The 16,007-nt window shown below is 36.0% G+C and overlaps 1 protein-coding gene across 8 annotated transcripts in view; it reads left to right on the top strand.

The window, feature by feature from the left end:
- The window catches only part of LOC145248160 (anoctamin-8-like), a 282,493-nt gene that overhangs the window by 205,107 nt on the left and 61,379 nt on the right, over nt 1-16,007 (top strand). For all 8 annotated transcript variants that reach the window (XM_080109990.1, XM_080109989.1, XM_080109995.1 and 5 more), the window contains 2 exons: nt 1,913-2,148; nt 15,694-15,810. In XM_080109990.1, coding sequence (XP_079966116.1) covers nt 1,913-2,148; nt 15,694-15,810 — 353 coding nt within the window. The remainder of the gene's footprint in view (nt 1-1,912; nt 2,149-15,693; nt 15,811-16,007) is intronic.

Below are 16,007 nucleotides of genomic sequence, written 5' to 3'. Positions count from 1 at the left end.
GAGTGAATTTGAAAACAGCAGCGTTCTCACGCTGCTACTATTGCATATAAAAAAAAAAATAACAAAATTAACTTTAGTTAGGCGATGAAAACTGTAGATATTTTCAAGCAAGGCCAGCCCAGTGATAAACGCCAGATTACAGACAATGTAGTTGGAGGTTCGATCCTTGTCAAAGTCAAGTCATGCTGATGACTGCTAGTTAGCAATAAACGAGCGTCCGTAGATAACTTTTACGTATGTAAATATATATATATATATATATATATATATATATATATATATATATATATATATATATATATATATATATATATATATATATTAGGATGAGGAGAAAGTTCTTGCGGAATTTTTCAGTTTTATTTCAAATGTTGTATTTTCAAATAAGTTTTCGTTATAATACCTTTACTTTATTTATCATTTTAAATAGCGTTTTTTGCTCTATTTAATGGTTTAAATTACAATTGTTTTAAAACAATTATGTCTTCTTTTCAGAACGTTGAATACAAGATGGAAAAAAAGCAAATTCGCACAATTTTCTTATTTCAATCCAAGTTAGGCCGAAAAGCTACTGAAACAGCTTGTGATATCAATGAAGCATTTGGCCTAGGAACTACTACTGAACACACAGCACAATGGTGGTTTAAGAAATTTTGTGGCGACGACGAGAGCTTTGAAGATGATGAGCATAGTAGTCACCCATCGAATGTTGACAATGATCAATTAAAAGCTCTATTTGAAGTCAATCCATGCACAACTGTTCGAGAACTTGCTTCTGAACTTGACGTATACAACGATTTGCAACCACTAGAGAGAGATTGGAAAGACAAAAAAAACTTGATAAATGGGTGCCTCACGAGGAGAACGATAACCAAAAGAAACGCTGTTATGAAGTGGCATCTTCCATTCTTTTATGCAACAAGTACGATCCGTTTCTCGACCAGGTTGTGACTTGGGATGAAAAGTGGGTTCTTTATGACAACCGGCGATGCTCAGCTCAGTGGTTAGATGCCAACGAAGCTCCACAACACTTCCCGAAGCCAGAGTTGCATCAAAATAAAGTTATGCTGACTGTTTGGTGGTCTGCGACCGATTTCATCCATTACAGCGGTGAAGTATTTTCAACAAATGAAAAAAAAATACATCAGAAACTTCGACAACAACACCCAGCATTAGTAAACAGGAAAGGTTCAATTCTCTTTGACGACAATGCCCAACCACACGTTGCTAAACCGACCCTGCAGAAGTTGGACAAATTCGGCTACAAAACCCTGCCTCACCCGCCATACTCTCCAGACCTCTCACCTACAGATTACCACTTTTTCAAGCATCTCGATAACTTTCTGCGTGAGAAATGCTTCAAAAACCTAAGCGATATTAAAAACGTCTTCAGCAACTTTATCGCCATCAAAATGCAAGATTTTTACATTACTGGCATAAATACACTCGTTTTGCGTCAACAAAAGTGTGTTAATTCTGATTGTGCTTATTTCGATCAATAAATTTTTGTTTGAGCCGAGATATGTTCATCTGAATTTAGAAGTTAAAAACCACAAGAACTTTCTTGTCAACCTGATATATTTTTCATTGAACATTCCTGATTTATTTTATTATTTTATTTTTTAATTTTTCTTAAACAAGGCATATTTTTACTTGGACACAAGATGCTACTATTTGGAATCTTGTCTAACAGAGGACATTACATTTAAACTTCTGCAGGTTAGTTCAGTCGGAGAAACAGGAAAAAGGGAGGGAATTCCAAGGTCTAGCCGTCCGATGGAAGAAATTGATGATGATGCATATTTTGATAGTGAATAATAATAACAACAACAAAAATACTTTGTAATTGTTATTATTTATTTATTTTTTTATTTTTCTCAACTTTTTTTTATTTTATTTTATTTTTTTTCAGTTTGTTGAAAGGGGCGGAGATCCTTGGATTCCGCAAACCCCTAAAGAAAGAATACGGAGGTGGCATGAAAGAATTTTCATTTGACGATCAAGATTTTTTCGAAGGGATTCATAACGAACACGAATTTCTGACAAGTCAGGAACGGCAAAGCATCGTCTATAACATGATCAACAATTTACGGTCCAATGGAAATGAACAACTCGGAGAAATTGAGTTCCGAGAGGGACAAGCAATAAGTAAGAAACAGAATTTTCTACCGACTTTGTCTTTTGTTTCATTATCAGCCATTTTTATTATACTACTAGTGTTTTTTGTTTTGTTTTTCTTTTGTTTTTGTTTTTTTTGTTTTTCTTTTGTTTTGTTTTTTTTTTGCTTTTTTTTTTTTTTTTTTTGTTTTGTTTTGTTTTTTTTTGTTTTTGTTTTGTTTTGTTTTTTTTTTGCTTTTTTTTGTTTTTTTTTTTTTGTTTTTTGGTTTTTTTTTTTTGTTTTTCGTTTGTTTTGTTTTGTTTTTTTCATTTTCGCCCCAAACAAGGCACAGTTCCACTTAGAGGGCTACTATCAGGGACATAAGTTGCTGGAACATTAGGAAGAGAGATGAGTGGCAAGATGTCTGTGCGAGCCCTTTCTAGTCTCACACAAAAAACACGAATTCACATCTCAAGCCATATTTCTTGTCATATACATACGCGCACACAAACATATGCGTGCATGTCCACACACGTACATATATTCACGTTCGCGTATATACACTCACATTCACGTGTATACACACAAACGCACTCACATATGCGCACATATATGCGCACACATGGGCAACGTCACTTCCCTTCCCTGCAAAAGACCACCGGAAACAACTATAAAAGCAAGAGCAATAAGCTGCTTCCTCCTTTTTCCAATTCGGCTTCCGAGCTGAGAGTTTGCCGGACCAGCCGCCTCCGTTTTGGCGCACCTCATGCCACCTGCTACTATGTGGGGCAAAAGCTAACAGACAGTACGTACACTTTATACGCTTTCTCTCTCCATGAACTGGATTGACTTTCTCACTCTTTTTCCCCCTTTTGCTTTGGTCCATCAACCAGACAACTCTTCTACAACTTGTGCCGGAGAACATCTCCGCATAGCTGACTGCTAACATGGCGCGCAACTTTACTGATGTCAACTCTCTCTCTCTTTCTCTTTCTACATGCCGGACTGCCATTTCTCGTTCCTCTACTCCATTTCCTTTTCTTGCCACGCGCGAACAAACGATAGTGACCCGAACGCGAGATGAACACGCATTTCCTTTTCTTTCTATACCACCAGTCCCGCAACAAATGATGGTGACCCCCGCACAGACATGAACACGTCTTACACCTAAAACATTCATTCTTCAACAGTAAATAAACGACCCGTTTATTTTATCCAGCAATTGAGTTTTGTTTCCTTCATTCCATTCGTTTCATTATTTTTTTTTGTAGCGAGTTAGGATATTTATATCCTGGCCCGCAACACACTTGAACTAGCATGTCAGTATAGTTGGGGAAGCAGAATCCTCGAAGGGAGTTCCAAAGTCTAGCAGTTATGGGGGGGGGGGAAACTATTGGAGTAGAAGGCTTTCTTACCTAGGGATCTCTACTGTATAGGGGTAGGATTTAGCTGCTTGTCAGGTTTGTCGGGAGTATTTACATTGAGGGGGTACAAGTGCTTGTAGGTCGTCAGAGAATTCACCATTAAAATACTTGTAGAACAGGCAAAGAGATGCAACATTTCATCGATGGGACAGAGGCTGAAGCTTAGATGGCAGTTCAGAACCTATCAGGGTGACTAGGTGTATCAGAATTTTTGTAGGAATTTTTGACACGAAACTGCAAATAAAATATAAAAAACTCATAATTTCTCTTTTAAAAGTGGGTTGTTTATTTTCTTTATGGATTATACTTCCAAAATAAACTATTAAAGTTGTTTTAAAAGCAATAGAAATATTTTTTTTTATTTTTTAAAAAACAGTAATGAAATTAATTGAATTTTACGAGTTCAATATTTTTCAATTTTTAAACTTTAAAAATCTATCAAAATTTTTCTATTGATTCTATTTTTACGATATTTTTAGGGTCAATGTGAAATTTTATGCTCTTTCCAATAAACCGAATATAATATTTTAGACAAACGTTTTTTTTTTAATTCACGCCCCCCCCCCATTTTGAAATGTCTATTAAAAAGTAAATAATTAATTTACTCACCAAAGTTTTATATATCACAAATTGAAGATAAAAGATCAATAAATAATATATTCAAACTTAAAACAAAAAAAGAAGTGTTTTTTAGAAATTTACCTGTAAAGTCCGAAGTTTAAAACCTTTTTTTTTTTTTAAAAACACGTTTTTTTTTTAAATGAAACCTTGGTCCTTGCTCCTTTAATTGAAAAAAAAAATAGGGTTTGAATTACATTTTTCGAGTAGTTATAAGCTTGGAAAGACAGGGGGTCGCATTATTCAATATTTTTCATGAGGTTTCTGACACACCTACAGGTTGACGACTCTCTTTTGAACCCTGTCCAGGAGTGAGAGGCTAATAGCAGATGCGCCAGCCCAAATATGACAACAGTACTCCATACATGGGCGAATGGTGACCTTATACAGGTACAGGATACTTTCAGGCGTAAGCAGCTTTCTATCCTCTGTCAAAATGACGAAAGAAATATGCCTCGCCAGTGTTCAAGCTTGCTATTTATCTTAATACATGGTGGCGCATGTTAATGCTGTTACGAAATAAAATTCAGATTTATCCCAACAAAATAATTTATTATGAAAACCCAATTACATAAAATGATTAGTAAATACTGAAGGAACGCTATGGCAAAAGTATTGTTCAAAATGTTTCCCTTGAGCCTACAAACATGAGAGAAAGTGATAATAATGGGTTTGGCCTTGATAGAGTTCAAAATAGACTTCGTAGCCTCGTAGGAGATATCCTTTTCTCTTCCCTGCAACCTCTATCTCACAGAAGAGATGTTGCAAGTTTGTCTCTGATGTATCGTTATTTTCATGAAAAGTGTTCGACTGAGCTTCAATCTATGGTCCCCCCTTGCCAAACTTTCACAAGAAACACTCGTCTAGCTGTAAACACTATCAATAATTCCCCCCACTCTTTATCTGTGCCTAAACCTAAACATAGATTCCATGAACAAAGCTTCTTTCTTAGAACTGCACGCCTGTGGAATTGTCTTCCGTTTTCCTGCTTTCCGGCTGACTACAATATGGTTGTCTTCAAGTCTAACGTAAATAAGTTCTTGATGAGCCGTTCCATATAAGTTATCAAATTTACCAAATTTTCATTACTAATGATTACTATATTGTCCAATTTCTACTGTACACTCTTTAACCCTTATCCTTGAGTGGCCTCTTAGCCTTGATAATGTGGTGATGCCTATGTAAAAAAAAAAAAAAAAAAAGACCTGGCCAGAGAAAGATTAGTTTGTAAATCAATTTCTAAAAGGCATCTGGCACATACCAGCATGTAAAACGGACATTAAACGAATTAGGATGATGATTGGATGTTGAAACCAACATTTGGCATAGAATTGACCGTAGTCTGTGTTAACTAGAAATCAGAGATTTTTCTAAGATTTCTTTAGTACGTCTTTCTGAAAAACAAAACGTCTATAGTCAGCTAACATACTTCCTAATTTCCGGTGTAGCGCTACCGGAAGCGATGACAGGGCAAATCAGTTCCTTCACTTTTATTGCTCTTCAGTATTTCTATTGTGAAGTGATTTATTGAAATCTGTATCTTTATTTCTACTATCATATAAAATAAAAAAATTTTTCTTTTTTTTTTAATTTTCTTCCTTTGAAGATTGAAACGCTGGGTATGATGCAGCCAAACCAGCTGCCAACATTGCCTTGCTTTTTATTGAAACCAACCGAGAGCTCTTTTTAGTATTCTCGCTGTTCCCTTAAGTGCAATTGTCTGGATCTCTTTTGCACTTGGTTCACCGGGAATATTAGTTAGTTAGGGCTTCAGGTTCTTCTTCATAAGCCCTGTGACACCTATGATTCGTATGATTGACATCTCTCTAAGATTTCAGTTCCTTTTCATATCATACATGAGACCTTGATATTTGGTCTGTTTCTCCCTTTCAGCTCTGTTAAGACCTCCATCATTAGGGACACTCACTTCAACCAGAGTTGTAACTCTTTCTGACTTATTCCATATAGCTATGTCAGGTTTCACAGCAGCATTTTCAAGGTAGGTGGCTGTAGGGGTTACATGGTTGTATGGTATATAAGTCATTTCCAACTGTTCTTTCAGGTTGATGTTCCCAGGACTTGCTGCTACATTGGATGTTTAATTTTTTACAGATGGTCCAATGGATGTACTTACATACTCTATCATGTCTCACTGTGTAGTAGCCCTCCCCTAAAAGAACCTTGCAACTAGATGACTCACACTTTTCAATCCAGTGTGGCAGAATCTGCATTTGTTGTGTGTGTGTGTGTGTGTGTGTGTGTGTGTGTGTGTGTGTGTGTGTGTGTGTGTGTGTGTGTGTGTGTGTGTGTGAGCAAAAATTTAACTGTAATGTGAACGGGCATCTTGCTGCCTACCTCCCTATATACTACCCCTGTGGACATGGTCCCAAATAGTAGCCCCTTACGTCCAAGCAGCTTATACCTTGTTTGGGGTGAATAAAGAGTACAAAAAAAAAAAATCCTAGATTGAAAAACAGCAGGGAAGCATGTTTGTCCGAATATCTTTTGTTGGTATATTGATTTGAAATTGTGAGAGAAGCGTGAGAAGTGGACAGACAGATAATATTCATCTTTTATATATAGAGAAAATATACGTGTATGTGAGAGATAAAAAGGAAAGAGGAGATTATGTACACGTATTCTTCGTTTGGTTAAACCTTAAAAATGTCAAGGGTATTAATCTACTTGATAACCTTCGTTCTCTGTAGTTGGTTGACCTTTAAGAGGAGATGAGAAAGAAACCAATGTGTCAGGAACAATATAAGACATGATGTAATCTCTGCTCGACCCCCTACCAGCTGAGGGGGGTGGTGGGAAGCAAGCGTATTCCTTAATCCTATTCTCAGCTCATCTCTCGCACTTGAGACCAAACATTGCAGTTAATAGGAATTCTTAAGAACTTCTTTCAGAAAATGATAGCGAAAGAAAAGCTAGGAACTTAGTCTCTTCAAATATTTGTGGCTTATATCAAGATTGTTGGGATTTTATCGTCTCTTCTCGATTAATTCTTCAGGCAGCAGCGCCAATGATTTGCTAACCTTGTTGATCAAGTGTTCTTCTTCCAATTTTTATGAAGGCTTAGTTTATCTTCCCTAAAATATAGAGCAAGGTCTTACCTGTTATTTCAGAAAGATTTTCTTTCACAAAACTCTACAATAATAAAGAAAAAAGAAATAGAAAGTCCCAAATTTCATCCAAATTCCCGAGTTTGACAGAAACATTCCCGAATTCGATAATATAAACCTAAAGGAGGTTGTAGATTACATCTAATAGTTTCTTCTCTTAGACTGCTAAACTGTGGAATTTCCTTATAACAGGTGAAGACGGTTATGGAGTTCCAAAGGATCACGTCCTGATCACAAAAGTACCAAATGTAACCCAATGAAGACTCCAAAGTGTTTACCAGTACGTAAGTGTAGTTCTAGGTGGTTCCGATTTCAGAACACCCAAGAAAGTTCAGTAGCTTAGCCTTGATCACCTATATGATCACGGGCTTTGATATGTGATTCTGGTTATTCCTCACTTCACCAGTAGTCTGTAGGTAAAAAAAAAAAAAAAATTAAAAATTAAAAAAAAATATAGGAGAAAAAAACTCAAAGGAAAGACCCAAAGTTTCTAAAAGAGATAGGAGTGCTGTAGGCCACAGTCTACATAAGGTTTGCTGCGTTTTTTCTGCTTGCTGTCTCCTGAAAGACATTATCTCAAATAGACGGTGTTCATTTTGTAGTTAAGTTACGAATTCTGTAGACAACAAATAAAATAAAACTCCAGTCATCCTTTCTTGTTTTTATAAGAATTAATTATTAATTAAGCTCCTGACTACAATACTTTGCTATATACGGTGGAATTAAATGAAAAAAATATATGCATTTTCTTTTCTCTTTAACGACGCAGATACTTATAGCCACATGTACTGTTCGCTCAGGAAAAAAAAATCTATTTGTTTTGCACAATTATCACCTTTTCCCTTTCTTGGTTCTCTCTCTCTAGGTCAGTGAAAGTGGGGGAGTGTAGCGTGAATCGTGGGGCTAGTTCAGACTCAACTTCTTAACAACAACTACTGAAATTCGCTCCCGCCTGCCTTCTTATAGTGAGGTAATGGTGAAAGGCTGGCAAGGTTCAGGGTCCCTTCAGCTAATCAACCTTAGCATTACCAAAATTGAATTCGCCCTGATTGGCCAATTTAATAATATCACTTGTGCATATCAATTAAGTAATTTCCATCAAAAGTTTCTCACATAGAGCAATCTTGAAATTGACCTCGGGTCAAACTGATTCTCTTATAACAAAACAATCGTGAATATTACCATACTCCATTCAATGGGTTCTTTCACAAAACAATATCATTATTAAATATTATTATCAACCCCCAAATCCGTTCAGCTGAAGTCACTGTTCTTTATTTTGGTATGAGTCACTAACCAAACGGAATCAACAAGGCAATCAGGAATTGCCCACGACTGCTCACATAATAAAAGCTCTAACTTTATTGTAACCATTATGTAAACTTCAACCATCACAATTAGTTGGGTCACACTCTCCCTGTTTCTTGATTTCCTTACTGTATTATGATCTCTGTCCAAGAGGAAGATACTAATTTCCAGAACCTTAAAGAAAGATTGAGAGGGTTCCAGAATATTCTAATACTAAGTGATGTTCTCTATGAAAGAGGTTTTCATGCTGACTCGACAGTTGTTGGTTTGTCAATTTTTTAAATTTTTAAAGCAGATTCTTTTGGATGGATTTGTAACCCTAGAATCACACACTTTTAAAAATTGACAAACCAACAACTGCCGAGTTAGCATGAAAACCTCTTTCATAGAGAACATCACTTAGTACTAGATATACGTGATCCATGCAAAAGAATCCGTTTTTAAAACTGCCTGGTAAAAAAATGGTAACTTCTTTTGAAATATTTCTCTGACCAAACATACCATAAATTTCAAATATTGAGACTCTCTTTGTGTGAGTTATTAAATGACATATTAAGTAAAAAATTAAATTTAAATTCATCTCCTTTTTGTTCTAATTTAATTTTTTATTTTGTGGCAATTTTAACCACGTAACACAATAAACTCTTTTAATTCAGTGACAGCATTAGAAGCTTATGATCCTAGAACTTGAAAACGACCATGTTTTCATTGTACTATGTCAAATTTGGGTTGAGAGCGAGGAAGTTACAAGTAATATTCACGGAAAAAATATTGTTTTATTTGTTGAAAAAATTTTTCTATAATGAGGTTATAATTAAAAAAAATTGGAAGGTTCTACTTATAGACACTGGCGATAGGAACTGACCAACGAAATGGATCCACATACTGCTAGCAACCAATCAAAAATCGGAATCACTCCCTAAAAATATTGGATCTTTTAGAATTCACACACATAATTTTTATGTCCACACAAGAAATATCTTTGCCCTTTGTAAACTCTTAAAGTTCAAGACTTATACAGATCAGCTACCCACCACAAACTCTTTTTCATTTCCAGGATTTATACAGATTAGCTACCCATTAAAAACCCTTTTTCATCGCTAAGAAGCAACTCCTCAGAACATTGATCCACAGAAGACCAGTTCTGAGAAAAAAGCTCTGCTCACAGAATCTTTGTTTAGTTTTAGGCACAAATAGAAAGTAAGGAAAAATTCTGACAGTTGTTGTAGTTAGTTGAGTGCTTGCTGCAAATGCCTTACTGGGGGAAGCCAGAAAGTAAAACTCAGTCGAGCATCTAGCATGAAAATAATGATAGCACAGAAAGAAGCTCGCAACATCTCTTCTATCAGAAAGAGGTAGCAGCATCCCCTTTCTTAAAATTTCTGGTAGTCAAACGGTTAGCAAGTACATTCTTTAGAAGTACAGTAAAAATGGAATAAGTAGCTCACATTTTCTCTCTCTCTCTCTCTCTCTCTCTCTCTCTCTCTCTCTCTCTCTCTCTCTTTGAGTCCTATCTTTCTCCTTTTCTCCTTCTTTCTCATATTAATGTTAATTTTATGGTATTATTTGGATTCTTCAGACTACTGTTCTCATCTTCAATGTCATTTTCACAATGTTTCAGTCGATGTAACTTCCGACCTTCTTCAGGTGTATTTTGTCAAACTTGGGAATGTTTCTGTCGAACTCAGGAATTTGGACGGAATTTTGAACAGAACCCTTCATTTCATTTATGGGGGTAGTATGCTCTTATTCCGTCAGCCATGACTGGATAGAGGTTCTAAGTAATTTGCAATTGTATTTTTCGGTCACCCCCACTGACAATTTAACTTTCAACTTTCAGGAAAATATCACTTTTTACAATTAATTGTGAAAATGATATTCAAGATGAAAACAGTAGTCCAAAGTTTCCAAAAAATACAAATAACCAATCCTCATCTAAAAAATCCAGAAACGTTAATTTTTTGCTTTTGAATTTTCTTTGTAGCTTATATAACTTAGTGGGTAACTTTGATGACTACAATTTCTCTCTGCCTTGATCCAATCAAGTGTTGTCTTTATCATTTTCGTTGTACTATGTCAGATTTGGGTTGTGAGCAAGTAAGTTGCAATTAATATTTACCGACAAAATATTGTTTTTTTTATTGAAATATTTTTCTATAATGAGGGTGTAGCAGCCGACATTCGCTACAAACACAGGCAGAAGCTACTTCTGACTACTCGAGATTTGATATCCATTTTCTTTGTGGCTTGTCCAATCACAAGCCAGCTCTCTGTCACGTGATAGAGTATATAAAAGGCGAAACTTGAAACCATTAACCCTCTTTGATCCTGACCCTGCCAAGCAGCGGACATCAGCCTGGCGCTTTTGCCCCAAGCTGAACGTGAGTACTACGAGCTAACAATGGCTCTCTTCTACCTACCATTTATTTCCACGTGCTCTACCCAAACGAACAATCTTTGTCATGCTAAAGAACATACAACTCACACTCACCCACTCTGAAGACTTTGCCCTTTTTTTCTCCTGTAATCAGCTTCCTTTGTTCCGGCGACTACTAGCTATAAACACGTGTGGATTGAGCTGTTCTCTCAACAAGCCGGCAATATATTAATTCTATCTCTACATAAGAACACTTCAACCTACTAACCTGTTTCTCTCTTGTACTCTTTTACTAACGAAGATAACAAATAAAGTTGTTTATTAATATAGAATGAAACTCCATTGCATTGTCTCATCTCTATCTGTAATTTAAAAAAAATTGGAAGGTTCTACTTATAGACACTGGCGATAGGAACTGACCAATTAAATTGATACAGATTCTGCTAGCAACCAATTAGAAACTGGAATCGCTCCATAAAAATATTGGATCTTTTAGAATTCTTGCACATAATTATTCATGTTTACACAAGAAAGATCTTTGCTCTTTGTCTGTAAATTTTTAAAGTTCAAGGTAGATCAGCTCTTTTACATCTCCAGGATTTATACAGATTAGCTAACTATTAAAAAAACTTTTTCTATCTCCAGGACTTGTACAGATTAGCTACCGATCAGAAACTCTTCTGAAATTAAACATGGCTTTGAATTCAAAAAAATTTTTTTTTAATTTACTTTATTATAATTTAACTAACAAGGTGGATCTATTCTCTAAAATATAAGATAAAATTAGAACCTCAAATTCTATATCTCCTCAAAGCCACTATTCACCCATGCATGGAACTATTGTTGTGACATCTGGGTGGTGCATCCACTACTAGTCTTTCACTCTTAGACAGAGTCTGGTCCAAAAAAAGTCTCCAATCTAATAGGTCCCACATCATCAACCAATCTCCAACCCCTCTCTTATCGGCACAATTTTGCATCCCTATGCCTGTTTTGCAAGTACTTTAATAAAATGTTCTCTGATGAACTCGTAGCACTTGTGACCCCTCGGCGTACATATTCCCCACTAATCCATCAAGCAGCATAATCCTACCCCTTCATTATTGAAGTCCTTAGATGCCGGTAAGCCTTTTACTCTACTTTCTTCCTACGGACTGCTAGACTTTGGAATTCTCTCCCTGTTTCCCTGACTGAACTAGCCTACAGAAGTTTAAATATAATGTAAACAGACATATTTTAATGGCTGCAAAATATTATTAATAGCTTAAAATGGTAAGATGGTATTTTCTTAGTAAAAATAAACTACTTGATCAATTTACGTGTTTTTTGGAATATGACATTTTTGTTCCATGACGAGTACATACATCATAAGGATTTTTTTGCATTTTGTTTCGTTAATTATGTTGAATTCTGGATAAGAACTGATTCCAGTTTAAGACAACGTTCCCTTATATTCAACCACGTGGAATCCTACCCATCATGGTGAAACTAATGTGTCTCTTCCAGTGAAATTAATCTATCTCTTTGCCTCTCTTTTGAAGAGGAAGTAACCCACCGGTTTCCTTCTTCCCTTACATTCCCAACCTTCAATTACCATTTTATTACAGGGTGGAACAATAAAAGTGTCGCCCTAAAGAAAAAAAACATTACAGCTTTATTTTAAAACTTTATTGAAAAATCAATTCAGGTAACTTGATTATGTAGTAGAGCTGACATCTATGCAATGTAGCTGCCTTCAGCCTCAGTCACTTCCTCGATACTGATCTGGAACTGGGAGCATGCCTTTTCCACAAGCTCCGGTGGGAGCTTGGCGAATACTCGGCAGATGGCAGCGATCAAGCTGGCTTTGGTGTTGTGGGAGGTCATGTTGGTGATGTTCTCGACATATGACCAAATGAAGTAATCCAGCGGGTTTAGGTTGGAGGAGGAGGGAGGTCAGTGAGAGAGGGGGTACAAAGTCGTAGTACTCCTTCTGAAGCTAAGCCTTAGACTCTTTGCCGACGCAGAGCCACACCCATGTCACACACAAACATGTTTACAGTTAAAAGATAACTATAAAACTACCTCAACAAGATAGAGAAATGGACCAATGAAAATGGCTTCTAATTCTCAAAAACAAAAACAGTCTGCAGACGAGCAAATCACCTTGACCCAGAAATGAACATAAATGGACACACAATAGTTGTGGTTCAACAAACAAAATACTTGAGCTTAATATTTGACCCGAAACTAAACTTCAAGGCACATAATAAATATTTATTACCTAAGTGCCAAAAAGATATAAAACTATTTAAGTAATATCGACGAAAATGGAGTGGAGTGGAATGTTGACCACAATGTCACGCTCAGAATCTACAGTTCCTACATCATAACAAAACTTGATTATGGGTCTTCTCTTTACAGTGCTACACACCAATGTTACCAAAAATAAAAAATAAAAAACTATGTACTATTCATAACTAAGGTCTTAGATTAAGTCTAAGTGCCTTCCGCGCCTCATCAATGCAAAGTTTATACATAGAAACTAATGAACCTCCATTAATCATTAGATGAGAAAAATTATCCATCGAATATGCAATGAAACTTTGATCTAACTCAAATAATTCAAAGCATCAACAAACAATTCAATCATTTTTACAGCAGATATCATCTACCTATTCCCTCATTTAGTCTCCACATCAATGAAGCAATACAACATATAAATCAAAATGTCAACAACATTTCACTAATCACAATGAGTAATTTACCTACTTGGGCAATGACCAAAATTGACATAGATTTAACATTAACTCAATAAAAAATAAATGCGACTAACAATCACATTTTCTAAAAATAGATTCAAAGAACTTAGAAACAAATACTCAGAAGACAATGCCCTCTAGCTGCTACTAATATAAATAACTACGAACAAATCAGATTAGCAAGTGACGCATTCATCTGTACAGACAAACACCAAGCAGTTAAAATGGCACTGGGTATGATTAAGGACTCAAAGATAGACAAACACAAAATATTCTCAGACTCTATCTAGCCTGGTAGCAATTCAAAGAAGGAAACGAAAAGCACTCATACATACCAGATTAGAAATATATCAAGATCTAAAAGACCACAACAAAACAGTAGTCTTGGCATGGATTCCTAGTCATGTGGGCATTAAGGGAAATTAAATGGTCGACAAAGTTGCAAAAAAGCTATTAAAATGACAATAACAAATCTTAAACTCCCATTCATAGATTACAAAGCCAAAATCAAACTCTATGTAAAAAGAAAATGGCAAAATACAACGCACATGTTTCCAAATGATAAACTCTATAAACATCAACCCACAATTAAATTGGAAATCACAAAACTACTACACAATGGAAGACAAAAATATCATTAAGCAGAATTAGAACTCGACATACATACTTTTTTTTATTATTGCAGTTTCATCCCAAAGAAGGCGCAGTGCCAGTTTGATGTAGGGGACTACTATCTGGAAAATAATTTGCAGGGATACTATGTATGGAGTTGAGCAGCAAGATGTTTGTTTACATTACACTTGAACTTCTGGATGCCAGTACAGTCAGGGAAGCTGGAATCCGGAATGGAATTCCAAAGTCTAGCAGTCCTTGGGTAGAAACTATTAGAGTAGAAGGCTTTCTGGCATCTGGGGATCTCTACAGTATAGGGGTGAGATTTTGCTGCTTGTCGAGTTTGTCAGGTATTTACGTCGAGGGGATACAAGGGCTTGTAGTTCGTTGGAGCATCTACCATTAAAATACTTGTAAGACAGGCAGAGGGATGCAAAATTTCGTCGATGTGACAGAGGTTGAAGCCTAGCTGACAGTTCAGGAACCACTAGGTTGGCGACTCTCTTTGGAACCCTATATAGGAATAAGAGACTAATAGCAGATGCACTAGCCCAAATGTGACGATAATACTCTATACATGAGTGAATAATAGCCTTGTAAAGGTACAGGATACTCTCAGGTGTAAGTAACTTTCTAGCATGCTAGAGAGTCCACCTTCTTTTCAGCAGCCTTGGCAATGCACCTAATGTATTTGTTCCAACTCATGTTCCCTGAGAATGTTAAGCTAAGGAGTTTGAACGAAGTATTTTCAGGTAATGTATCATTAGCCATGGCTATTAGTGGTTGAGAAAATTTCTTGTGATAATTGAAGGAAAGAAGCTTTGTCTTGGCAGCATTGAATGTTACCATCCATTTTTATCTCCATGTACATAAATTCCATGCACTGGATAAGGCAGGAGAGGCTAGAGCAGTAGCCCTAGATATGTCTAAGGCTTTTGACGTGGTATGGCACGATAGTCTTCTCATGAAAATCAGGTCATATGATATTATTGGACGAATACTTAAGATAATTAAATCCTTCTTAAATAAGCGAACAATCCAGGTTTTCCACGGTGGTTGTATGTCAAAACAATAAGATATATATGCGGGTGTACCTCAGGGATCGATCCTTGGACCTTTATTATTCTTCATATTCATAAATAACCTCCCTGATAAAATTGTCTCTGAGATGGGTATAATTGCTGATGACACCACACTCTATAACAGACACAAGGGGAAAACGAATGAATACATATCCAAGGCAGTGGTGGAAACCTTGAAGAAAGTGAAATGGGGACAAAAATGGATGGTAACATTTAATGCTGGCAATCAGAACGTATATCATATTTTGATTATACACATATGTTACGCAACTTGCATTTTTAAAATGTTTTCGTTTTTCATTTTGTAGTTCCTACTCTTTTAACGAAGAAAATAATTCGACAGGTGTTTCCTCTTCACAACAGCGATGATTTGATGGAACTGCGGACTGGATGGGTGAATGCCTTCTTCAGATCACAACCACTGAGTAAGTAACACAATACACATGTTACCCTGATGTAAATATTTATGCAAATATGCATACATACAAACACACACACGTATGTATGTATGCATGTATATATGTATGTATGTAAGTATGTATGTATGTATGTATGCATGTATGTATGTATGTGTGTATGTATGCCTGTATGTGTGTATTTATGCATGCATGTATGTATGTAT

This window comes from Euprymna scolopes, chromosome 26 (genome assembly GCF_053919585.1).
Source record: "Euprymna scolopes isolate OS-2025 chromosome 26, ASM5391958v1, whole genome shotgun sequence".
Taxonomy (NCBI): Eukaryota; Metazoa; Mollusca; class Cephalopoda; order Sepiida; family Sepiolidae; genus Euprymna; species Euprymna scolopes.
This window is presented reverse-complemented; position numbering and strand designations above follow the sequence as displayed.